At 40.7% G+C, this 25,985-nt stretch overlaps 1 protein-coding gene and 1 long non-coding RNA gene across 2 annotated transcripts in view; both read left to right on the plus strand.

Moving 5' to 3' along the window:
• Positions 1-1,013: 1,013 nt before the first annotated feature.
• On the plus strand, positions 1,014-4,069 carry LOC144519965 (uncharacterized). The gene is made up of 4 exons (XR_013502159.1): positions 1,014-1,573; positions 1,783-1,897; positions 2,358-2,448; positions 3,262-4,069. It is a non-coding gene; the product is annotated as an uncharacterized LOC144519965 (long non-coding RNA).
• Positions 4,070-5,509: 1,440 nt separating this feature from the next.
• The window catches only part of LOC144519966 (uncharacterized), a 35,692-nt gene continuing 15,216 nt past the window's right edge, over positions 5,510-25,985 (plus strand). Inside the window, exons 1-2 of the mRNA XM_078253521.1 lie at positions 5,510-5,831; positions 8,210-8,449. Coding sequence (XP_078109647.1) covers positions 5,688-5,831; positions 8,210-8,449 — 384 coding nt within the window. The 5' untranslated portion in view covers positions 5,510-5,687. The remainder of the gene's footprint in view (positions 5,832-8,209; positions 8,450-25,985) is intronic.

Below are 25,985 nucleotides of genomic sequence, written 5' to 3' on the forward strand. Positions count from 1 at the left end.
TCATCTTAACGTAACGTTAATACAAATATTTCGACGTTTTCTCATGTGGAAGTTGGTGTTCATCTGACAAATAACAAGATGTGTTAGTATGTTACGCCATGTCATGGTTTAAAGTAACTTTAGAGCCGTTAGATAAGGCTAACATCGCACTAACCGCCCTTTTTTACATTCATTTAAAATTAAAATATCCGTGCTCTAGCTAGCTAGTTATGTACTAATTTGACTGAATCTGAATGTACAGTTAACGTTAGCTAGCTATGTCAGTTGCAGTACAGGCCAGTAACGTTAGCTAACGTTAGGCTGCTAGATAGCTAATTGAACGTTACCCGATATCGGATATCCTTTAACGTTAATTTTAGCTAGCTAGCTAGCTAACAGTAACTGAGTGCCGCACCTCAGTCATACTTTGCTCATATCGGTTAATTTGATTTTTTTATTTTTTTTTGCTTAAATGGAACTGAACCTCAACTGGGAACATTTAAAGCTGAAGACTTGTTATATAATCAAAATGTAAAGGTAGCTAAATTCTGCATGTAGCGTTAGCTAGCTAGCTAGCTAATCTGCCAACTAACGTTAAATCATATTTAAAAAAGGTGAAGAAGTTCAGGGGCCGTGTAATGGCAGGCTAACGTTCGTACTTATTACATTGTGATTATAATGTTTTATTTTTACCCTGCTTATTACCAAAATGACACTAGCTACGTAAAACAAGTTTTAGGACAGTTTAGCTTTAGCTAGTTTTTCGTTTCTGTACACTCGGCATTAAATCTGGTTAACAACTGATTTTGAAAACGGGGTTCGGAGTGCCAACGGTCATAAAACATCAGTTATTAGATGGTGCCCGTTTTCGTTGGCTAACGTTAGCCTTCAAAACACCCCAATGAGCATTGTCACCTGTTACCATCATTTTCTTACTGATCTATCACTAACATTGATTACTTGAATAAAAACTATTTACCTGGCAAGCTAGCGTTAGCTTAATGTAGTTACTGTCCAGTCACTTCACTTTATGTTTTACTTTTTGTTGAAGCTAAATTAACCATAAGCCTAGCTAACGTTAGCTAGCTACATAAAACTGACATTAGCGGTTTATAATCGGCTTTAACAGGGACTAAACACGTTCGATGGACATATTGAATCACATTTGACTTTGAGATCAATACAATTATCAATATCACAATAATTTGATAGGTACTTTACCGTTTCATGTTTATAGCAAGGGTAACTTTGGTAACATGTTAGTTGTTTGTTTGCTTGTTTGTTTCACTAGTTATCCCTCATTAAAAAGGTGGTTCTTGCTAAGAATATCACCATCTTCTACAAAATGTCAGGAATACACCGTGTTCATTGCAAAACAGTAGTTTGCAATGCTAAAAATACTGCATTCTCACAAAAGAGCAGTATTTTTTGATAGATTTCACATAGTGTGTCTGTTTTAATGTTGGTATGATGTATAGTGGAAGATCAGAAAAAGTGGGCAGGAGTTGGGAGAGAAGGCAATGCAAAGATGAAGGACATCATACCACAATAATAGTTGTGTGTATAAGCATGATCAACAAGTGAAAAGAGTCAGGTATGTTATTGTCATATTAGTTTGTTGCATGATGCAAATTACACACCTGTAATCCGAATCTATCTAGTATTTGGGGCAGGCGCAGTGCCACTCATGATTCTTATGTGTTGCTCTATTTTTCAACCCCCTGTGTGTTCAAGGGTTCCTGGACTTTCTCTATTACATTGTAGTTGAATTATTAATTACCTCTGTATATTAATCTCTTACAGATAAGAGGAAAGAGTTTGACGAACACTGCTGAATTGGCCTGCTCAGAGGAAGAGGCACTAATGATTCCAGAAAACAGGAAGCCAAAGAAGAAGACCTACACAGACTTTGAAATGGGTAGGTAATACACTATTATTAAATCATATCCATCTATCAACAGTAAATATTTTAACCCTTTGGAAGTTGTACTTAGGTTACATTTTGTATTCAAATGTAACCCTAACGTGCAGTGAAGGAGAGATACCACACGTCCTTCCTGCTGCTGTCAGACTTTATAATCAACACTGCTCCAAGTAGACCACACGCACCATATGTGACAATTTACTCACGTGCAACATCAATGTACACCTTATTATGCAATATCAATAACTCCTCCTGTGCAATACTGTGAATACCGTGTTATTAAATTTTCTGTCTGTATACTTAACTGTTTGAACTGGTTTATTCTTGCATTTTTACTGATGCTTTTGTCATTGCACTTTCCTTTTTGGTGCAGTATCACTGAAAATGTCCACCACTGTGGGATTAATTAAGGATCTTATCTTATTTTAAATTTTTATATGTTTGTATTTTTCAGATCTCTCAATTGCCATGATGACCAAGATATTCAACAGGGAAATGTGGAAAGCTGCCATATTCCTAGTCATTACTTTGCCAAATCATCTGTGGTAAGTTTACAAAAATCATAATTGAAAATGGGAGTAGGAAGTAAAGAGAGGACAGCATAAAATGGCACCTTTGGTGTAAAAAGTAAACACGTTTTAAATAATTGTGATTACTATGAAACTTTGATGTTAGCCCTTTTAGAGAGAAAGTTATGGTATATTTTATAGAACAATGTATAACATGCTATTTAAAGCTTTCATTTACAAAGTGATCTAAATACATATTGTCAGAATGGCACTTTAACAGCGGTTGAGGCTAGATGGGATACAGCTACGGTGACAACAGTTAAGTGTAGGCACCAAAACGACTAGTTAAGTTCAGGAAACAGATCGTGGTTTGAATTAAAACTCTAGAGGAACGAAACACATGTTTTCCTGGGTGAAAGTATAACAAATATATTATTATATTAGTCTAGATTTTGCGGGATTTTTGCGTAACTTTTGGCCCTAGCTGTATCCCTTCTACCGTAAACAGCCCACCTGTTGTGGATCTTGATCTTCATCCAAAATCAAACTGCACAGACTGCAGCCCCCCTACTGACCAAATGGCCTTACTGTTCAATTATATTGAAATGCTGAATTGGAGCTTCTGAGGAAAATTTAGCAGAAAATGTAACTATGTTAACGACATTTGGCTTACCATATTCTACTTAATGAAACCGATCTTCTATTCACATCTGCAAAAAAATATATAACTCAACCACTTCTTAAAAACAAAGGGAGAAGAAACAAAAAATAAAATAAAAAAACTTCCATGCATTAAAAGATACTTCTTTGAATAACGCACAAAACCCAAATCTTTTGTTCTTGTCACAGCAGCAGCAGTACCGAGGAATCCTACTTTCCTGAGTACGAAGCCGGCCATCAAGGACTTCCCCGAGTGGCAACAGACTGGAGCAGAGACTGTAGCAGGGACAGGCTTTTTTTTTTTTTTGCTACTGAAATAATTGACATTATGATAGACAGTGGACAATATGGTGTGACAATTAGTTTTTGTTCTCCAACATGTACACACTGCTGTTTTGAAGCAGGGATATACAGCTCACTGTGTGTAGTCAAAAGAGAGAAATACTGTATATTATATATATTTCAGCGACTCCTACAGATTAAGAAAATAATGAATTTTCTTAATAAATAAATGTTATTCTTGGCTCAATTGTTCAGTGTCTTTGGGTTCAAATAACATTACCATGATCCCATAGGCATCAAAAAATTGAGAAAGTGGCGTTTTTTAAAACTGAAACAGGGTGGAGATCCTGTTGTGTGCACAAGCACCTTTTTATTACCACGGTTTACAGACACGTCTCTACTGTTTGGGTATTACCTTGAACACAGCCAATAATCGAGAGACACACCCACCAAACGAGAGAAAGCATAACTCAAGCCATTGCACACCGTTACCAGGAAACGTGAGTGCCCCAGCTCTTTGCCTGAGGGAAGCCCACAGTCTCAGACTTTAAAAAACACTGGTTTAAGCTTTTAATAGTGTTTTTGTACATTAGCCCTTAGTATAGACCACAGTAGAATGATTATGCCAAAATCTAGCTACATACAAGAATAGCTTTTAATGTGTTACAGTGTGCTATTTTCTATAATAATTTGAACTTGTGTAAATTGTCTTTGAGTACCCTGAAAAGCGCTTTATAAATATTATTATAAGTAATTGTGTATGATTTATCTATCTTACTTTAGCATTTCAATTTAGTAAAGCTATTTAAAGTAATTTCGTGTGACCTACTGACCAGTTTTGTTAAATGGGTTAATGCAGGATCAATTGATCAGCACATCTTCCTGACATCTGTACTACGTATAACAGATGTCAGGAAGATGTGCCTGAGACTGCATCTGTAAGATGTATAGCAGGTGTTGGGACGATGTACATGAGCCCGCATCTGTACGATGTATGACATACGTTGGAACGATGTATATGAGCCCGCATCTGTACGATGTATGAAATACGTTGGAACGATGTATATATTATATATATATATATATATATATATATATATAATATATATATATATATATAATATATATATAATATATACGTCGCGGAGAGAGCGCCTATATGTCGCTGAAACGTAGAGCAGCGACGTCCCGGGGACGTCGTGCCAGTGAGCAAACGAGCAATATGCCATATTCCTTGGTTAATGTGAGAGCCCAACTTCGCCTTCCTTGGCCCCTCCCTCTGTGTTTATTGGCTGACGGCAGCATCAAGCCAGCCATGGGTAGCCAGAATAGGACCGGAAATCAAACGAATTCGCATTAAAAAATAAAAGCCTAAAATATTTTGGAATGATATGTATGAAATAATAAAATAAAAATATTAGAATTTTTATATAAATATAAATTACATTTCAGTGGCTCCCCTCTGGACGCTGGCTTTGCTGACCTATGCTCTTACACTCATGAACACATTTTAATGACACAATACATGTCCCTGTATTGAAAGTGTTCTTCAAATAGTGCACATATACATGTTAAAAATAGTGGAATGGACAAAACAGCAATGCAAGTCATCTGCTGACGTTGTCTAGAGCCCTATAGAAGCCAAGTGACGAAACCAATTTCCCATCTTCTTCATCAGCTTTTAGTGTTTGTGGCCACTTCCTGACTTTTTTCCTATGAAGCTAATTAAATGTACTTCCAGATTATTTTGTATAGCCTATTTAGTCATCTCTTTTAAGAAATACAAAAAGAAATTAAGAAATGAATAAGAAATACAACTGTAGTAATAGGGGCAATTACATTTAGGCAAAATCCATGATTAGTTATTGAATATGTCCCCTACACTCATAAATCTATTTAATAGATTGTTTTTATATTCTATTTATTTTTACCATGCTAAATCACGCACCAGAGTTCACATAAGGGTTATCTCATCTCAGTTCATCTCATTTTACGACATACTGTAGCTTCAGTAGCCTACAATATTCACCTACGCCCATTGGGTCAATCAGAAAACTTCATGTTCATGTTCGACGGTGCTTTTAGTCTGAAAGTCATTACCGGGATTTCCTTATTCATTCTGCGTGACTTGACACCATGACTCTAATCAGAAAATATAATCAAAGTTCCGTTACTTGGATAATTCACCTTTTAGCAGCAGGGGTGCAAAAAAGATAGCTCGGCGGCGGTGGACATTTACCGATAAATATTTTAAAAAAATTCTTGAGTCCGGCGGTTACAAAAGAGAGATTTGTTTTGTTTATTCTGAAAGCACAGAGACAAGCTGTTACACTATGGACCCCAGTAAGTCGGGTGCTCCCCCAGCGGGATGGTCTGATGAGAAGGCTTCCATGGGCCACGCGCCACCTCCGCCCTACCAGGACAACACGTACCCGGGGAACCCACAGCCCGGCCTGGCATACCCACCACAGCAGCAGGTAACGTTAAATAGCCCCAAAAAAAATAAATAAGTAATAATAATCATTAATAATTTCATGGCAGGTGCTACACAGCTTTTTGTTGTTTTTCCATTACACTGCTAACGGTAAATATGCTAATAAGCTAATCTCTAATATATTTTAATGCTAATTTCTTCGAGAGAAGAGTTTTCTTAATTTGCAATAACTTAACGTTAACGTTACTGTAACTGTATGATAAAAAAAAAGGATTTCGCAAAGCAATTTAAACCGCAGTCCGCTCATTTATTCATCAGTGTAACGTTAATTATTGCCATAACAGTCCTAAGTAACGTTAACATTAAAGTACTTAAGTTAAGTACATACTAAGAACTCTATTTTGCTTTTCTTTCCTATGTATGTAGTATATTGTTATATTTACAGAACCACACGCTAACATGTTAGTCTTGGAATGGTATCAAGATAATAAAATGAAACTCAGCAAGATTATCACAGTTTGTGCGTATGTGGAATTTCTAATTGTACAAATTGAATTAACATAGAGTGTCATATTTTTTCTCACTGATTGTAAAGAAATCAGGGGGATTTTTTGTAACTGTGACCTAATGGCCTGAATGTAGTAATGATGATGGTAAGCCGAACAAGGCCGCCACCGTGTTTACTAAAAGCACCAAAACCAGTTCAAGACAAGTTCAAAAAGTTCTTAGTAGTGTTTACTGTAACAAGTTTCACTTCACTTCTATTCAATCACAAATAATATAGTTCAAATTCAGAGTAGGCTACATCCTCATCAGGGCTTGTGGTTGAATTTTAGTTTCTTGTGAAGTCTCCCAATTTACTGTACTTCACGTGCCCTCCAAAACTTGTTTTCATTGTACTTGAAAAGAGTTTGAATTGCAGGGTTCAATGTTAAGGTTTATAAAAATGTACCATGCCCCAAGGCAATTTTTATTGGCCCCTATACAATTTTTTTTTTTCTTTTCTGAAAAAATGTCAAAAGCGTAAAAAAAAACAAAAACAAAAAAAAACTTAGACATTTTTTTGTCAAAAAGCACTCAAAACCTAAAAAAGAAATCCAAATGAATGTCAACAAAAAAACATTAAACATTAAAAAAGAACGCTGAAAAAAGCATCAAAAACCCGTCAAATGTCAAGAAAAAAAGTCCAAAACGTTGAAAGCATCAAAAGCGTAAATAAATGTAGAAAAAAACCATCTACAGCAGTGGTTCCCAACCTGGGGTCCGGGGACCCCTCAGGGGGGCAGCGAAGATCACAGGGTTAAAAAAAAGAAATATTTGCACATGTTAAACAAATTATGATAATACACTAGAATATATAATGTATACAAAAGTCTGTATAAAAACTATATATTTTTGTTCTCGCTTAAAATTGTAGGCAGGCTACTTAGTAGGCCAAACCCTCGGGACCTCTTAACCTGGGACCCTTGCTAACATCAGGTCAGCTGTTAGCTGCTATCATCCTCGTTTTTCTTGCCGCCACAGCATCACTATTTTATGAATAAAACATGGCGGAGAAACATAAAAAAGTGCTGATAACTCCTCTATCAAAAAAGAAAGTAAGGCTCTATCTCGAGAGTTACCTCAACTTCGGTTTCGGAGGGGGGGGCTCAGCTTTTCTTAGACATAAGTAGGGGAGGCGCCAAGGAAAAAAGGTTGGGAACCACTGGTCTACAGCATCAGGCACCAACTCAATTCTTGATTGGCCAAGTGCACATTCCAATCAAATCATTCAACAAGCATTCTCCGACGGGGGCAGGAGAACTGTAACGTCATTTATGATACAATGATGCCCTTACGGGCAAGTGGGTTGTTATATTCACTTGCCCGACATTGCGTTTTACTTGCCCCGGGCCATTGGGCAACCCTTATTGTTTAGTCTATATCCACGACCTTCCACTTCCGGGATTGCTTGGGTGCCGCCGGAAATTCCGCCCGATGTCCTTCTTTTCGGCCAGATGTCCGTGACCTTCAGCTTTCTTTGTGTTGGAATTTTAAACTCTGGTGGATTTCTGAGGACTATGGTTAACTGCTCCTCAGATCTCTGCAGGGTAAATCCAGACAGCTAGCTAGACTATCTGTCCAATCAGAGTTTTCTGTTAACTAAAACAACTTTTGAACGTACACATGTTCCACCAAAACAAGTTCCTTCCCGAGGCTATTTTGCAGTGGCGCCGTGGCTCTGCTCGGTGCTTAGCGCTGCCCAAGACAGTTGTGATTGATTTAAAGAAATGCCAATAAACCAGAGCAGGTTTTTCTCCTATCCAGGAATGCTGTGTGGACTAGCCAGACCCTCATTTGCTGCGCTGTGGAGGAAGGTCTGGCAATGCGAGACTACTTATTGTTGAACCCTGAATTGTATTTAATTTTTGTGGCCTGCAGGGCTATGCACCTCCGTCACAGTATGGGGGTGCAGGATATGGACAACAGCCTTACCAAGGTCAGCAGTACCCAGGACAGCAGTACCCAGGACAGCAGCCCACCGTCACTGTCCAGCCCACAGTGTACGTGACTCGAGCCCCGCTGCTTAACCCAGTTAACGACTACTTGTGCTACTCCATCTTCACCATGCTGTGCTGCTGCTTTCCGCTTGGAATTGCTGCCCTCATCTACTCCATCTCAGTGAGTTTGATTCTCATGTGTTTTTATTCTTTATGGACTGGTGCATGGATACACAGAGCAAAATGTCCCCCCAGCCAAAATCCAAGTAATCTCATTCTGAAAATATAGTTGTGGAAGAAAAAGTTCTCTCCAGTCCAATTCAGTGGCTGGTGGCTAATAAGAAAAACAGCTCGCATCACACATTTCTGTATTGTTTTTAAATGTTAACTCAAAGTATCGCGAAATTATTTTAAGAATAACATAAATAGCATTTAGAAGGAAAAAAAAGCACTAACCAAAAAGTCTTAATCATTACTGCAGAGTTGGAAAGGTATATCATACTGTAATCCCAGTAGCACTGATACTGCAGTTGTAGTGATTAACATGCCTTGTGTCTCATGGTAATGACAGTGGATTGATTAGAAAAACCCTCTAATCAGCATAAGAATAGCTATCTGATGAGCTTGCTACCTTCTCTGCAACAGTATTATAGCTGCAGACCAGATGAATGGGAAAATTTGACTCATTTGTGTGTTGGTGTGTTGTGGGACGATTAACGTGCGTGTGCACGCAAAAGAGAACCAAGTTTGGGGAAGTGAATGGGAGTTACTGGAAGAGGTGGAGGTCTTGTGAGGAAGAGAACAGAGAGAACATGGAGGATGTTGTCAACAATAAAATGGAGAAAATGTGTTGTGGTCTTGAATGTTGTAATAGGTGTGGCCCGGGCCTGGCCTTAAGTTTCATTCTTATTACAGTGGGGGGGGAATTGATTATGTAATTCAAAAAATGGCTGCTATGTATTGTGAAACTCCAATCCAGAGTCAAGCTAAATATGAGCTGTCTATCAGTATAACCTGGATTGTTGTTTTAATACTTGAGAAGGTTAGTAAAAAGTTAAACATTACCGCACTTTAGGATTGATTCATTAGTTTATACTAAGGTAGTCATGTATTTTTGATTTGAGGTAACCCAAAAAGTTAATGACTTTTGTCTTGTTCAAGTGGTACATGTAAGGAGAGCACACGCGTCTTTGGGAGGAAAAGTTGCTTGATTGTTTCCATGTGGTCACTCTTGTGACTCCCTACACATTTCGTAGCCAAAAATAACATAACATTTATTTGGCCCTTAAAGATTTAAGTACATTCACTGAGAGTCTTACTTGTGCATGGAAAGTAGACTTTTTTGAAGCTCTAAAGGTGCTATGAAATGTCAGTGTGTAGGATAATGAATATTTAAATATTAATGAGAACTCAAAAGTATGCAGCTATATCGTACACTGCAAAAAAACATACATCTTACTAATTACTTTAATGTTGCTTGTTTTTTGCTAGGCCGCCAATTCAGTGTACTATAGCGTGTTTAGGCTGTGTGCGTGTGTGTGTGTGTGTGTGTGTGTGTGTGTGTGTGTGTGTGTGTGTGCCTAATAGTGCGACCCATTTGTACTCGGAGGTCAGAATTTCCAAGGTCAAAGTCGAAAACACGCCACCTGAAGTCGGACAGCACATCACAGCACCCCGAGCTCAAAATACAACATGGCTGCTCTATGCATCAATAGCAGTGAAAGCTGTATATACATACATTTTATTAGCATTATCTAAATCAGTCATACACACAGTCCTGTCCAACTTCTATCTGTGGACATGTTGTTATGCTGTTTGTATGCACAAAAAACAGCCTAATGTGTTGTTATCAACTGGTATTGCCAACAATGGCTAACCTGGCTAGAGCTACCCCACAGTGAAACAATCTGACTTGTTAAATGGAACGTAGTTAACTCGGGTGTGTAATGTAATTCCCAGCTCCGGCTTCCAAATTGGGAGGTAAATGGAACGCACTAGACTGTAAACATGGACATAGTCTCTGTGACGTCACCCATAGGTTTCTAAAGAGCCAAAACGAAGCTCAAAGTGGCTGGCTCAAAGTGGCTGGCTCAAAGTGGGCGGCTCAAAGTGGGTGGCTCAAAGTGGGCGGCTCCCAGTGAGCGGCTCCCAGTGGCTCTGGCCGTTGCCATCTTGGCAGTGCCTGACGTTGGCTAATCCAAAAATGGGCAAAGAGCGTGGATGGAGCTGAGCCGGGCTAATGGAGCCTACAATCTATACTCCTATTCTGACAGCCCACCTGTCACTCAAAGCGGAATGCACTTAAACGTACAATATGTAACTTTCTGCCGCTAGGGGTCTCTCAACCAAAACAATGGATTGTAAACACAGACGTTTGATGACGTTGGAAAGTTGCGTGGAATTATGGGAGTTTTTATCTGTTCACGGACGAGTTTACCCATTCAAGTTTATTCACGTTACGTTTAGTAACGTTTATTCATGTCATGCTAATAAAATAGCTGCAGTTTCCCCAACATAATTACATTTTTCTTGATTCAATCTGTATTAGTAGCTAGCTGACCAGTTAGCTAGTTAGCCAGGGCTAACGTTAGCAGGTTTTAGCTGCTGGCTAATAATTAGCCAGCAGCTAAAACCACACTATCACAGTATATTTCACATACCAATGTCACCTTTTGGATTTTACTGGGCGGACGGGGTTTGTTGTAACGCTAGCTAGCTACTCAACGAGGCTGAGAGACGGGTGTGGGTGGGGATTGCAGGGGGACTCTCCGCGACGGCGATGATGTTCGATTGCCGTTGTCAGCAGCAGGAAAACATCTCCCCACTGCCCGATCTCCCCCTTCACTTTTCTGTTATCTTAACTATTCGTTTTGGTGCTTAACCCACCTTTTGTCTGGTTAATTTAGCTAGCTAACTGTAAAGACAGCTATACGCGAAGGGGGGAGAAATTCAGCAGGGAGGAGATTTTCGGTACAAACACCGGTAGCTAACATTATGGATGGCCGATGTTGTGACTAGGATGCCTGGGTCTGCTATTCTGTTTCCCGACGCTTCATTAAACTGCCGTTAGCGTCGTTAGCACCCGGCACCGGCTGGGGCTAACGGTAACTAGCTATTGCCACATGTCCCGGCTGTGTTGTCAGCTATCATCCCGAATGAAGTCTCTTTGTTCCGGGGGAGTGAGGCAGGCAGAGCGGGGTGTGCTAGCTGGCTAAATTAGCATTAGATTAATTGTCTATCTATACAGCTAACGTTAACGTTACTAGTGAACTTATTCGTGGGTTAGCGCAGTGCTGCTTTTATCCATGGTCAAAACAATCTTACTACTAATAACTTTATGAGCGTGATGAACGATGTTGTAACCCTATGATGTTATCCACCAAGCATTAGCTAGCATTAATGTTAGCTACTGTGTCAACCAGCACATACATTGTAGTAACATTAAGCTGGATTAATATTGATATGTATCATTAAATAAGGTTTCTGTTGTATTACTGTGTTGCAAAGTGGCATGTAATTAATCACAAAATGATGCCTTTTGGCAGAAAATGCAGTGTTACCCATATTTTTTTCTGTGACATTGTATGATTCACAATTACTCTCGAACATAGCATCTGGGTGCCCGTGTTTTGACGGAAGTTACGAGTAGCTAGATGATGAAAGGTTATATGACGCCACTGACCGGGGACTAAATGAAACGTGACGTTTCTGAAAATAAAATAACAGATTTCTCTGGGTTTGCCATTTGGTGGAAACATTTGGGATAGTGTAACTACACAACTCAAAAAAATATAGCAGAAAAGTTACATATTGTACCTTTAATAATGCATAACTTTAAACATGAATATAATTTAAACGGGTGAGTTATAAACCCTAGCCATAGAGATTGTACAAGGCTGTAAACATGTTTAATTCTGCTGTACAGTTTGGCATTTTAACATGGGGCTCTGTGGGGATCAACTCCCTTTTGGAGCCAGCCTCAAGTGGCAATTTCAAGGAACTGCAGTTTTTGGTACATTTGCTTAATTTTTCAGCAACGCAGGTTGCCGCTTGGTGTGTGTGCGAGCACTTACCCTTAGTGTGGGAGGGGCAGTGCATGGTCTGCACGTGAACTGCAGCGTCTCCAGCAACACAAAGCTGCCTGTGGGCGAACACAGCAGCCACGTATCGGCCGATGCCGATACACGTAAAAACGCAAATATTGGCCCGATATATATCGGCCGGCCGATAAAATCAGTTTATCACTAGTGCATACCGCTCAAAACCAACATTAAAAATGTAGTTCTCTTCCCTCAGCATTTAGTTTTGTTGCTAAACTGTGTGTAAAATGAGCGTTGACGTTAAATCATCTATGTCAGGTAACGCACCCTAGGGTACCGTCTATTTGCTGGATTGTTCCGAGGTAACCGTCGGTAGCTAACGTTAGCAGACAAGCCCGTTGACAGCAACGGTATTTTGTTCATATTTATGCACAATGACAAATACAGCAAACTTGCTAAAAAAGGAACTACATGCTGTTTCAGGTAACGTTACTGTTGACGTTCAAACAGGCCTGTGTGTGTGTTTTGAGAAATATCTTTATACTGCAAGGCTATATTTATCTTATTTGTATTTGTTATTTATATATTATTTTATTGCCATTACCTGTTTCCCCTGTTTTCATACATACAGAAGTTTAGTTTGGTAAATATATCACACTTTTTTAGTTGGATATTGGATGTGAAAAGAAGGAGGTGCAGTAGGTAAGACTTGTAAAACTAACTTTCTGTCATATTTGCTGAAACTGACCCTATGTCCGAGTAGAAGGAGGGAGGAGGGACTGAGAAGTTGTTGATGTTCAAATTTTTTGGCTAAGTCCTGGATCTTCGCAATCCTACCTATGGCACCTTTAAGTTTGACCATATGCCTTAGTTTGAATTATTAACAGATTCTTATTTAATCATAGGATAACAAACCAAATTAAACTGCGTGACATTAATTTACAGGCTCCATTAACTGTTAAGAAGTGAATTGTGAATATGAATGAATATGATTTCTGTAGTTTCTAAGTTTTTTATAAATAGGTTTTTTTTCTCTGAATCTTCTGAAGCATGTGGCCTAGTTTACAACCACCCTACTTTACAGTGCTGACCTGAGGTTATCACTGTAAAGGGTAGAAGGAAAATCTCACATTCAGCCATTTTGGTGTGTTGAGGCAGGTTTAAGGCGTAGTTCATTACCTTTTTGATATGACGTTCCATTACAGATTTTGCACTATGCTTCATCCATTTAACTTATTCTAAAAAGATATTTGGCCACACAGCTGAACTTCAAGCTGCCATTTGAAGAAAGATGATCCGCAAATGTATCTGTAATAACAGCATTTCAAGGTGGGGCTTCAATCTTTAACTACAGTTGTGTGTGGTAGCATTAGTGATGTTTTGAGAAGGCGTTTGTTTCAGTATGAACGACACACAGGTGCACAAAGACACAAACACACGCATGCTAATAATCCTGAGTTCCGACCGGTATTTATGAGTGGGAAAAGGGAGTATACTTTATTCCTGGGAGGATCTCAATTAACGGTATTCAACTCTGCAGGGTTAACACTGTCATCAGCAGTAGAATGAAGTCCAATTTGTTGAACAGTTGAAAATCATTTGTTGATCCTGAGTAAGGCCTGGTGAATGACTTCACTTTATATTCCTGTAGTGTTTCCTCTAAATCAGACTTACTACTACTACTGTTGACTTCAGTCTCAGTTGCTTTTCTGGCCTCTTCTGTATGTCTCTGTCTTTTTCTTTCTGCCCCTCCTTCTGTCTCAGTAATGCATCTGGCAAACAGACACCCACATACATTCTCTGATCTAAATGAGCCAACTTCTACTCAAGTCAAGATGTGTGAGGCAACACAGCGAGAGCATAAACACTAAACTGCTGCATCCGGAATGTTCCGAAACAGCAACATGGCACTCTGAAACTGTTGGTTGTTGGGTCCTTGTTGTTAAGATGAAAATGGCTAATGGCTGTCTTCTATTGCCCTAACAAAACAATGTTTTCTGGGTATGTTGTTGCTATTGAAATGGTGGAGCCGTAGTACGCGGTTCTACTCACAAACACTGCCTCGTTTTGACTTTTTGTTTCCAAATTCAGTTAAGTTTTAATTCGTTTTTAAAGCGGGTTTGCTAGTTTAGTTTAGTTTTTATTTTTTGAAAATGCTTAGTTTTAGTTTAGTTTTTTTTAGTTTTAGTGTTAGTTTTAGTCTTTTTTTGTTATATGGGTTATTTGTCAGGGGCAAGATTCAAAAAGGTCAGAAAAAGTGTAATAATAACTAGGGGTGGGCGATATACATCGTCTACGATAATATCGTCATTGTTGTGTTAATATGTGCAAATTGACATTATCGAGTTTTTAAATTAATTAGAAAAAAACACTTCAAAACACGCAATGGAACGCTACACATTCACTAATGTCAACAAAGATGGCGGCGTGCGATTGTGCAGCGGCTACTAGCTCTCCTGTCGGTGTATATGTATACAAGTACAGCCACACTGAACTAATCAATATAGGACTACGATACAACACAGCCGTTACGAGAGCCTTCCAGGCGGCTCATAACATCCCGGAGGACATAGCCAGACCGGACGCTCCGTGGATTGTTGTCGGCAGCTAGCAGGCCGAGCTAGCTACCGGCAGGATCGAGACAAGAACTCCGGCAAGACCAGAGGAGGAGGACTGTGCATTTTTGTGCATAATGAATGGAGTACCAACAGCAGGATCGTTGGCCAGCACTGCTCACCTGACCTGGAAGCCCTGTCGGTAATATGCAGGCCATTTTATTTACCACGAAAACAGCATACTGCCGTCTACATAGCCCCCGATGCTAACGTTAGCACAAGTTTGGCTCACTGCTAACCATAGTGAACAAACTGCAGCGCGATCACCTGGAGGGGATACATATCGTAGCAGGGGACTTTAACAAGGCGTCCTTAAAGTCTGTACTCCCCCAGCTTTTTCCAGCATGTAGATTGTGCTACTAGAGGGAAGAACACACTAGACCATGTAGCATACTCTAACATCAAGAAAGCATACAGAACTATGCCTCTCCCTCACCTGGGCCAGTCAGATCACATCCAACTACTCCTGATCCCAGCATAAATCCCGGTCAGAAGGACTATACAGCCAAGTAGAAGGACTATCAAAACCTGGCCTGACACTGCCCAGGACTGCTCCAGGACTGTTTCCAATAAGGACATGGTTATGTGCAATATGTTACAGAACAGAGCCCTTTGTTTATTAAATATTTCATCTTGCTTGTGTGCTGCACAATTTACATTACAGCAGAGGTGAACAATTGAATGTTTACTCAGAGTTCAATGTTCCTACACTAGTTCAGTTAGTATTTTGTATGTCTTTGAATTGTTTTTACTTGAATACTTACATTTTAAAGAAAATAAATAAGAACATTGTGCCCATTATTATCATCATTGATTAAGTAAGGATATCGTGAAATTATCATTATCGTCAAAATCGCCCAAAATATCGAGATATTATTTTTTGTCCATATCGCTCACCCCTAATAATAACAAAAATACAAAAATATCATACAATTTTAGAAATATGTATTCACAATGTATTCAACTGTCAGTCTACACAAGACGACAGTCTACACAAGACGATAGTAAGTGCGAAATGTGTAAGTGACGTGTTCCAGGAAAAAACCTAAATAGCCAATAGACTAAAGAAGACATACTGTACATTAACAGGTGTTTTGAACTTTGGTTTCGAGTAAAGTGGTAAACTTTTTGAAGTCAATCAACTCAAACAGTTGTGTAGACATCCCAGTATCAAGTCACATATTAACCCACGCTTTCTCCCGCTTTTGGTGTTCCTGTGTATTTACTACCCAGCAGCTATCGGGTCGCCGGTGAAAGCCCTCCTATAGTGTTCTCTGTCATGCTGCCTGGCCCTGTATCCATACATCCATGCCCTGTACCAGGGTTAGTTTCTGTACCGGGGTTGGCTTCTTTCTGTTTTGACATGGAATGTCGGAATTTCTGGGTTCCCAGTCGGAAACTACATGTCTATGGCATAGACTGTATAAAACAGGTCTATGGTCGGAAATGTCAACTCTTTTTTTTTTTTTTTAAACTAAAATAATAAATATCTTTTAGAGATGCACCGATAGACCGGCCGGTGACCGGAATTGGCCGGTTTTCACGTGCTCGGCCATGACCGGCGACCGGCAGGTCAGTCTGACATATTCTGATTTCATGCCGGTCAATGCTACAATTAACTGACAACATAAGTTATACGAGTTACAGTTCTCAAGGACGCACGCACACACACACAGACGCGACAGCACAGTCTCTTTTTCCTTTCTCTCAACTTTTCCGCCGTGTGTCGCGCGTACCCGCTCGCGGTGTGAAGCGCGTGTCCGCGCTATTCTTGAACATGTAGGGAACCTCGTGACTTAACCTGCAACATGTCAACTGTTTGGAAATTCTTCAGTGTGTGTGCATAAGATAACAAGTTTGCAATATGCAACACCTGCAAGGAAAAAATAGGGCGTGGAGGGACGACACCAAAAACCAAAATCAAATTTTTTTTAGTTGGATATTGGATGTGAAAAGAAGGAAATGGATTGCACTTTAGATGTGTGTGAATTTAGGCAGAAAAAAATGTTCTATGTTCTGTGCAAAATGTTCTATTAAAGAAAAGATAGAAAATAAATATTTGTGTGTGCTGTAAAGTGGTTAGAAAAATTAAATCGGAATCGGCTAAAATCGGTATCGGCTGGCCTAACTCAATGGAAATCGGAATCGGCCTAGAAAGTTGTAATCGGTGCATCTCTAATATCTTTATTACATTTTCTCGGGGCACATACAACATAAAGGAATACAGCCACTGAGTAAAGAATAAAGCCCTCCTTTTAGCTCACCCGCAACCCCTTAAAATAAACAACCAAGACAACAACAAAAAAAAGAATAAAACAAATAAAACAACTAAAAAGAAAAAAAAACAGAAGGTTTGCACATTTGAGGCATACTCAACGTAATCAGTCAAATTGGGTTGCTTAAGCTATTGTATGTCACCTGGAAATGTACTTCGAGATCTCAGACCATGCTAAACCATAGAGGCCACTCTGAAGGGTCCGTGCACCATCCTCCCCAATATAGTCCAAGAAGGGGTCCCAGATTTCGAAAAAAGCGAAAAGGCATGTCTCTGAGCCAGAAGCTAATAGCTTCTAATGGGAGAGGTTCCAACACACTCCGAGTCCATTGTGAAATCGTGGGAACAGAGTCCGAGATCCACAGAAGAAGAATGCATCTCCTTGCATTAAAGAGAAGCACCTCCAGCAGCCTTAGTTTGGAGGAGCGGAGACCCAATGCTTTAGGATTTAACCCCAGAATACAGCTGATGGGAGTAAAACCTAGTTTTTCCTTGAATATAACATCAATTTTCTTACATATTGTGACCCAGAAGTCATTAATAAAGGGGCATTCAAATATACAGTGGACATATGTACCTTCAAAAATCATACATTTATTACAAAATTTCGAGAGCAATGGGTTGAACCTATTGCGTTTCACCGGTGTGATTTGGAGCCTGTGTATGACCCTAAATTGCATCTCCCTGGCTTTGTTGGTAAATAAGCAACCTGCAGGGCCTGACCAAACCCCATTCCACACATCGTCCAAGATAGTCTCCCCAAAATCCGCTTCCCAGAGAGATCTGACGTGAACCGTACAGTCACTGGTTGAAGTTGACAGGGCCTTGTAAAACCTGCTAATAAGTTTCCTGGAGTCAGGCTTCAGGAGAGCCTTCTCCACAACTGAGATGGAAAACCCATTAGGATACAACTTAGTATTAGAAAGAATGAAACTGCATATTTGCAAATACCTAAAAAAGTTATTCTGCGGGAGATTGTACTTCTCTCTGAGCTGATCAAAAGACAACACAGTGCCCTCTGTCAGCAAGTCACCCACAGTCTTTATACCCCTACTAAACCACATTGAGAAGGCTTGGTCAGCCAGACCAGGAGGGAAATCTGGGTTCAAATGGATAGGTGTAAGGAGAGGAAAAAACCCATCTTGGTCTTCTAACTTTCTTATCATCCTCCAGACTTTCAAAGTATTCTGTAGAATAAAATTGTCCTTTAAGTTAAGGTGAGCCCACCCCTTAGATGCATATAATATATGGTGCCACTGGGGCAGCCTCCAAACCAAGCCAGGTGGATTCGGCGCTCTTGTCAAACCAGGGCCAAATATAGGTGCAAAGAGATGCTAACTGATGGCGTTTAAAATCCGGTACTGCCAAGCCCCCTTCCTCGAGGGGGCGCTGTAGCGTAGTGAGTTTCAACCTGGCTTGCTTGTTCTTCCAGAGAAAGGAAGTCATCGAGCTGTTTATAACAGAAAGAGATTTTCTTGTTAGCTAAGCTGGGATCATTTGGAAAGGATACAGTAACCGGGGAAGTATAGTCATTCTGATAAGATTCACCCTACCTAGGAGAGACAGTGGCAAAGCCGTCCATCGGGCCAGGTCTTCCTTAATCTTACGAATTGCAGGTACAAAATTGGCTTTGTAGAGGCCTGAGAGTAAGGGAGTAATGTGTACGCCCAGGTAGACAAAACCGGATGGGGACCAGCGGAAAGGGGCGGAGCATTGCGGAGACCAAGATACATGAGAAGTGAGGGGCATAGCTTCAGATTTAGAGTAATTAGGGCCCGAGCACAAAAGTGCAACGGTGCCTTGCACTGAAAGTGCGAAGGAATCTATTGTTTTTGGTCAGATTATTTTTCCGAGTCCTTCGTCGCATTTTTGAGGGGGTTAGAATGCACGAAAACTCACAAAAATTTGCACACGTGTCACAACTGGTGAAAATTGCAACGATTCAAAAATAATTACTCATATGTATTTATAGCTCATGAACGGCTCATCTGATTTTTACAAAATTTTAAGGGTACCATTTAGGGACACTCATGAGGCCACCCCTACAGTAAGGTACTGATTGGTCAAAGTGGGCGTGGCCTATGGGACCCTAATTGGTTTTAGCCATTGGGCACATTTTTGACAGCCTCAATATATACGAAAACTCACAAAAATTGGCACCCACATAAACACCTGGGAGCTTTGTGAAACTGTACAGCGATTTGGCCCAAACCTGTAAGTGGGCTCCACAGCGCTCCCCTAATGCCTGGAAGACCTTAACTTGGACATAGTTGCTCCGATCTTCACCATATTTAATACCCATATTGCTCTAATCATTGCAGACATATTTTCCATTTACCTTCATTAGCTACGCCCAACCGGAAGGCAGCCATTTTTAATTATGCATTTTTCATGTGTTTTACATTCTTTCGAACTCATCCTAGGCCGTGATTTCAATCTTCTTGAATCTTTGCAGGTAGTATCTGTTGACCCCATGACGAAAAGTTGTCCATGGAATTTTGATAGCTGAAAAAATGCGCAAGTTACAGCAACATCCTGTCTAAACAAGAAGTTGTGTTATCTTGGCAACAATTATTCCGATTGCCCCGAAACTTGACAAGGTTGTTCGTCATGGCCGGTTTAGCATCTGTGCCAAACTTGGCGTCAACTCGGTGGACCCTCATGACAAAAAGTTATAAAAAAAAAAAAATTTGATAGCTAACACAATGCGCAAGTTACAGTGGACCAACTTCCTGTAGGGGGCTATCGAAACAGGAAGTTGCCTTTCTCACCAAAATTTATTCCGATTGACACCAAACATGACACAGTTGTTCCGCATAGGGGCTTGAGCATCCGTGCCAAATTTAGAGTGAATCGGCCATTAGATGGCGCTGTTAGAATTTCTTTTATTAATTAGCCACATTGCAATATATGGGAAACATACTTTGTCTAACTCCTCCTGGGCCGTGAGTCCAATCTGCACGAAAACTTGGATATAGACTCGGTGGACCCTCGTGACTAAAAGTTATCAAAAGAATTTTTATAGCTAAAACAATGCGCAAGTTAATGAGGAACAACTTCCTGTAGGTGACTGTTAAAACATGAACGGCTGTATCTTGGCAAAAGTTATTCCGATTTACATGAAACTTAGAATGTGTGGTCTACATATGATGTTGCGTCTGCCAGTAACCCGACTAAAAGAAGGCGAGGGCCCGTTCATCGCTGCTTGCAGCTTTAATTAATTTTGTAGCCTGAAAATCGGCCAAAGGAGTTAATTATGTCAACAACCCGTGTGATAGAAGATTCAGGACTGCTTAGGTAAAGGAGGACATCATCACAGTAGAGTGAGATTTTGTGACACGTGGGGCCCACTTCGATGCCTGTCACCAAAGGATCAGATCTAATGACCTCTGCTAGGGGCTCCATGGCAAGGGCGAAAAAAAAGTGGCAAGGCCGGACAACCCTGTCTAGTGCCCCGTCTTACCGAGAACGGGAAAGACCTCAGGCCATTTGTAATAACAGAGGCGCTAGGGGCAGCATATAGCAGAAATATCCACTTAATAAAGTTGTCACCAAGGTTAAATTTTGAAAGAACACCTAGCAGGTAGGGCCACTCAATCCTGTCAAAGGCCTTCTCTGCATCAAGGGAGATGACGAGAGATTTGGCCTTTGACGTTGAACCATACTTTATGAGGTTCAATAGTCTCCCTACATTGTTGCGCGAGTTACGACCCAATATGAACCCAGTTTGGTCCACCGAAATTAAATCTGGAAGGACACCGTCAAGCCTCTTAGCCAGAATTTTAGCCAATCATTTTCGGTCTATGTCCAGCAGGGCAATTGGTCTGTAGGAGGCGCATTCATCTGCAGGTTTGCCTTTCTTTAAAATTAGGGAAATGTTTGCATCCATCATAGTGTCAGGGAGAGCCCCAGAATCAAAGGAATGGGATAGCATATTAAGAAGAGGGTCAACCAACAGGTCTCCAAAAGTTTTATAAAATTCAGGGGGCAGCCCATCAGGTCCTGGGGCCTTGTTATTTTGTAAGTCACCGATAGCCTCTATCACTTCCTCACGGGTAACAGGCCTATTCAGCCTCTCTTTCTGAGTCTCAGAGGCTTGAGGGTTTGATAGATGATAGGAAATTATGCATTAACTGCCCAGAACTGTGATCTGATTCAGAATTATATAAGTGTTCATAGAAATCAAGAAATGAGTTGTTTATATCTTTGTTGCTATGGACTCTTGCACCAGCACTGTTCTTTACAACTGGAATAGCCTGGAAGCCAGCATTTCCCTTAATCAAATGGCTTGTTCCCAAATTCATATATCTTATGCTATCCGAACAGTATGGATTTCTGAGCCTCTTTAGATAGAAGAGTGTCCAGAGCTGCTGTGGTAGTGTCAATTTGAAGCCTCAGGCCTTCTGAAGGCTTAAGGTTAAATTCTCCCTGCAATTTCTTTAGTTGCTCCTCAAGAAGCTGTTGTTCTGCTCTCTGTTTTTTCTTAAGACTTACTGAAAATGATATAGTAGAGCCCCGCATAACGGCCTTAGCAGTTTCCCAAAGCAAACTAGGAGATACATCTGGGGTACTGTTCTCAGTAATGAAATAATTAAACTGTTCACTAAGATATGTTTTAAAAATGGGATTTTTAAGTAGATGGTTTGGAAAGCGCCATTGCCCCCTAATGCTTTGAGCCCTGCTGGACATGACTAAAAACACCGGCGAGTGATCACTAATAACTATATTGCCAATAGAGCAAGAGATGACCCTCTGAAGGGCATTTTTAGAGGGAAAAAAATAGTCAATTCTGGAGGATGATTTATGTACTTTTGAATAAAATGTATACTGCCGTTCGGTGGGGTGAAGGGTCCTCCAAGTGTCAATAAAAACTTTATCCATGCAGCAGCCAAGTAGAGATCAACTTTGCCCCATATTAGACTGTACAGTTTTACTAGATCTATCTAAGCACGGGTTTAGGCAACAGTTAAAGTCGCCAGCTATCACTGAGGACTCAACAATCCACTCAGATAACAAACAAAATACCTTGGTGTAGAAATCAGAGGGACGAACCGGGGGGGGGCATACACATTTAAATAGGAGACGGCTTCTCCAAAGAGTATCCCTTTAATAATTACATATCTGCCTGATGTGTCAGCCCTAACTTCCACCTCTGTCAAAGGCAGAGATTTGTGAACTTAGTTATCCAGTACCGTCGTTCACCCGATCCGCCCGGAGAGTCGGGACTATGGTCTCCGTGTAAGAATTCACTGCCTCCTCCGCTGTAACGAAGCTGTACTTGCCGCCGTTGAATGAGATTTGGAGCCTAACGGGGAACAGCAGGCCATATTTGATGTCTGCAGCCCGGAGCTTCTGCTTGATGTTGGTAAAAGATGCTCTCCGTTTAGCGACCTCAGCAGTAAAATCAGGGAAGATATGCACCGCGTGTCCACGGAAGGTGAGCTGACCCTTCTCCCTGGCCAGCTGGAGGATGCGCTGCTTCACTCTGAAATGGTGCACCTTTACAATCATGGGTCTCGGACCTGAGGCTGGACGGAAAGCTAGGCGACGTGCCTGATCCAACATCTCTGGCCCGTCAGGGATCTCCATACCCAGCGTCTCGGCAAAAACGTCAGTCATAAATGCCGTGACCTGCGGCCCCTCCATGTTTTCAGGTACACCCACAACTGCCTAAAACGCTGGTATCGGTATCGGGAAGTACTGGAGTTAATGCACCGATCCGATACCACGTAATAAAGCCCTAAAGAAAATCTACGTTAAAGTGGTTTATTTATGTTTTTTTCCGTTATAACTGACATAATTAAAGAAAGTTCTGTGGTGTTCATTGTTTGTGTTTCACAAAGAGTTTAACCTGAGCCAGACTGACAACAAAGATATAAATACTATCACATCCATACAGGGATAGTAGTATACAGTTGTTAAAACATAATAAAATATATGACACATTGGTATCGGTACTCGGTATCGGCCGATACGCAAGTTCAGGTATCAGAATCGGTATCGGGGAAGCAAAAAATGGTATCGGACCATCTCTACCCACAACACGTAGATTCTGTCATCTGCTCCTTGACTCGAGGTCCTCCGATTTAGCCATTAGCAACTTGTTGCAATTCGCTAGCTGTTCACATTTGGCCTCAAGCGCAGTAATCTTATCGCCGCAGTCTTGCAGGGAAGTTTCAACTTCAGTAAGACGTGTTCCAAAAGTGTCTATAGTAGACTGCAGGGTGCCCAGTGAACCGCGGGTTTCAGCCCTGAAACTTTCAATAAGTTTTACCAACTGCGAGAGTGACGGGCCTCCTTCGTCGTCGCCGTCATGTGCGAGAGAAGGCTGGTTAGCTTTCTCGTTAGCATGTCGGTTTTGAGCTCGAGCTGGGCGTTCTTGGCGAGTAGAACCCTTCCCAGACATATCTGCAGATGTCTTAAATAGTCCGAACCCAAAATAGGAGGAAGACAACGGGCTAAACGGACGTTTAAAACAAAATTAATGGATAAATATGTCGTAGCTGGCAACGGCGCATCTACTCTCTACCCATGCTCGACAGTGCTCCCCGGAAATGTCAACTCTGAAAGTTATAACATTTGCTCTATGAAAGACATTGACAAAGACAAAAACTAAGGGCATTTACTTGATCATTTTATTTTATTTTAGTTAGTTTTACAAACAGACATTACAGTTTTAATTAGTTATCGTTTTTTTGTAATGCCTCGTTTTTATTTTTATTTCAGTTTACGACAATGCTTTTTCCCACCTAGTTTTCGGTATTTCGTTCATTTTCGTTAACGATTATAACCTTGGGCAGTACAGGGAGCCTCCTGGATTTCCCTTGAAAAGTGAAAGAGAAACAGTGGGAGGGAGAAGAAACCGTGCCTTAGTTAGTGGGAGAAGAACTGAAAGAAAGTGGCCCAGATTTTGAGATTGAGAGCAGAGAAGACAGAGATAAAGAGGGACAGTGATGCTTTTGTTTGGGTGTGTATTAAAGTTTATAGCTGAAAAGCTAAACCAAAAAGAAGGCAGAGACGGAAACAAGACAGAAAATAACAGAGGGAGTAGCTGGCTGCTAGAATCTGTCTCACTTAACATTATCTCTCAGGCATTTCAACCCCGATGGACAGGAAGGCAAAGTGACCTCTCAAACAAACCTGTTTGGAAACTGACTTAATGTGACATTAAGTCAGTTTCCAAACAAGTTTTTCTTTTTTAAAGCTTTTCGAGATAAACAATACTTGGACAATAGAACTAGAATGAAACGACCATTGTCTGGTAGTTCTCACTTTGGAGGACTTTTATAATTGGGAGTAAATGAGAATAACTTTTTGCTGGACTCAGGATAAGACTTGAGAGTTGAAACACAGCAGCAACTGGAGTGTCCGGACAAGAGATGCTTTTGTCAGGATCAGACATCAGCGCTCTGTGTGTGTCTTGCTCCAAGCCACTCCTCGCTTTTGTGACAGCGTCGTCAAATGGTCCTTTGTTTCTAAAAACATGAACTTTTCCTCACAGCTTAGCTCTTATTGACAGTGGATGAACATCCAGACAGCACTCTGCAGGGTTCCTAAAGGCCCTGACACACCAAGCAACCAACCGTCAGCCTAGTCTGTGCGGTGTGTCCCGCACCGTCGGCCTTCATCAGCCTGTTTTTGGGGCCGCCATTGGCTAAACAGACAATTCATCTGATTGGCTGTTCAGCTTGGAAACAAGAGTGAGGAAAACATACAAATGACTGTGACAGGCACACCCAAGGCTCCTTTCATTTTTCATCTCATCTGATCAATCCAATACACATAAAGCTGTCAAAACGGGTCAAAAATTACGCTTGAATGTTCCTTCTAAAAACACACAGGTTTGAACTATTGGAATAACTATCTTTGCACATTACGTCCATAAGATGGCAAACGTACAACAAGATATACATAACTAATTGTGTAGGCATATTTATCCAACAATAACATGTCTTTTAAAAGATCTCTACATACCTACACATTGCAAAATAAACTAACGTTAAACTAATATCCTACACCGTGGTTTTTAATATAAAGCCCGTAATAGACCTCTCTCTCTCTCTGCACCCTCTGCACCACTAAACAATTACCCCCCTAGCAAGCAAGCTAGCTTGCCATTGTTGGGGATTTCCCTCCTCTGTGTCCCCTCTTTTGGGACAATGTGTCTGACTCCAAATAAAAGAGCTATATATCCCCGCGCATTCGTTAAATTGGAATTGCATTGATCCTAAGCAAGAGCCAAATAAGACGATAAGATAAAGTCAAATACATTCGTTTAATCAGTCAAGCATCGGAGTTACAATACACAGATCTATGGGATCACAAAGCACGCAGAGACTCAGTTTCCCTAGCAACAGACAAAAAGCCAGAGCCGGTCCACGTATCTCTAGACTGTCCGACCTCTCCCCTCACCTCTTATACTTTCTTTCTTGGGCCCCCTCGTCTTCTTCCGCACCGGGGCAGCTATCGTCACACAACACCCGCCAGGTTCGAGGCCAATGTGCTGTGTCTCGTCTTCATTTGCTCTCACGCGAAGCGGTACATTGTGCTCCTGTTTCACTTGTTATTATTACTCAATGTACTTTGCTCGAGGCCACTGTGACCCTAACTATCTTATAGTTATGGCTTAAGCTAAATAAGCATACATCAAAACACACTTGGTCTCTTATGGAAACATTTTACATTCTTATTATATTTATCTGCATATAGTAAGAACATTATTCTACAATCCCTCTCTTCACACTGTTCACAGTGTGAATTTCAGGCTTGCTATTATCAGTATCATTG

Source organism: Sander vitreus, chromosome 6 (assembly GCF_031162955.1).
Source record: "Sander vitreus isolate 19-12246 chromosome 6, sanVit1, whole genome shotgun sequence".
NCBI classification, from domain to species: Eukaryota; Metazoa; Chordata; class Actinopteri; order Perciformes; family Percidae; genus Sander; species Sander vitreus.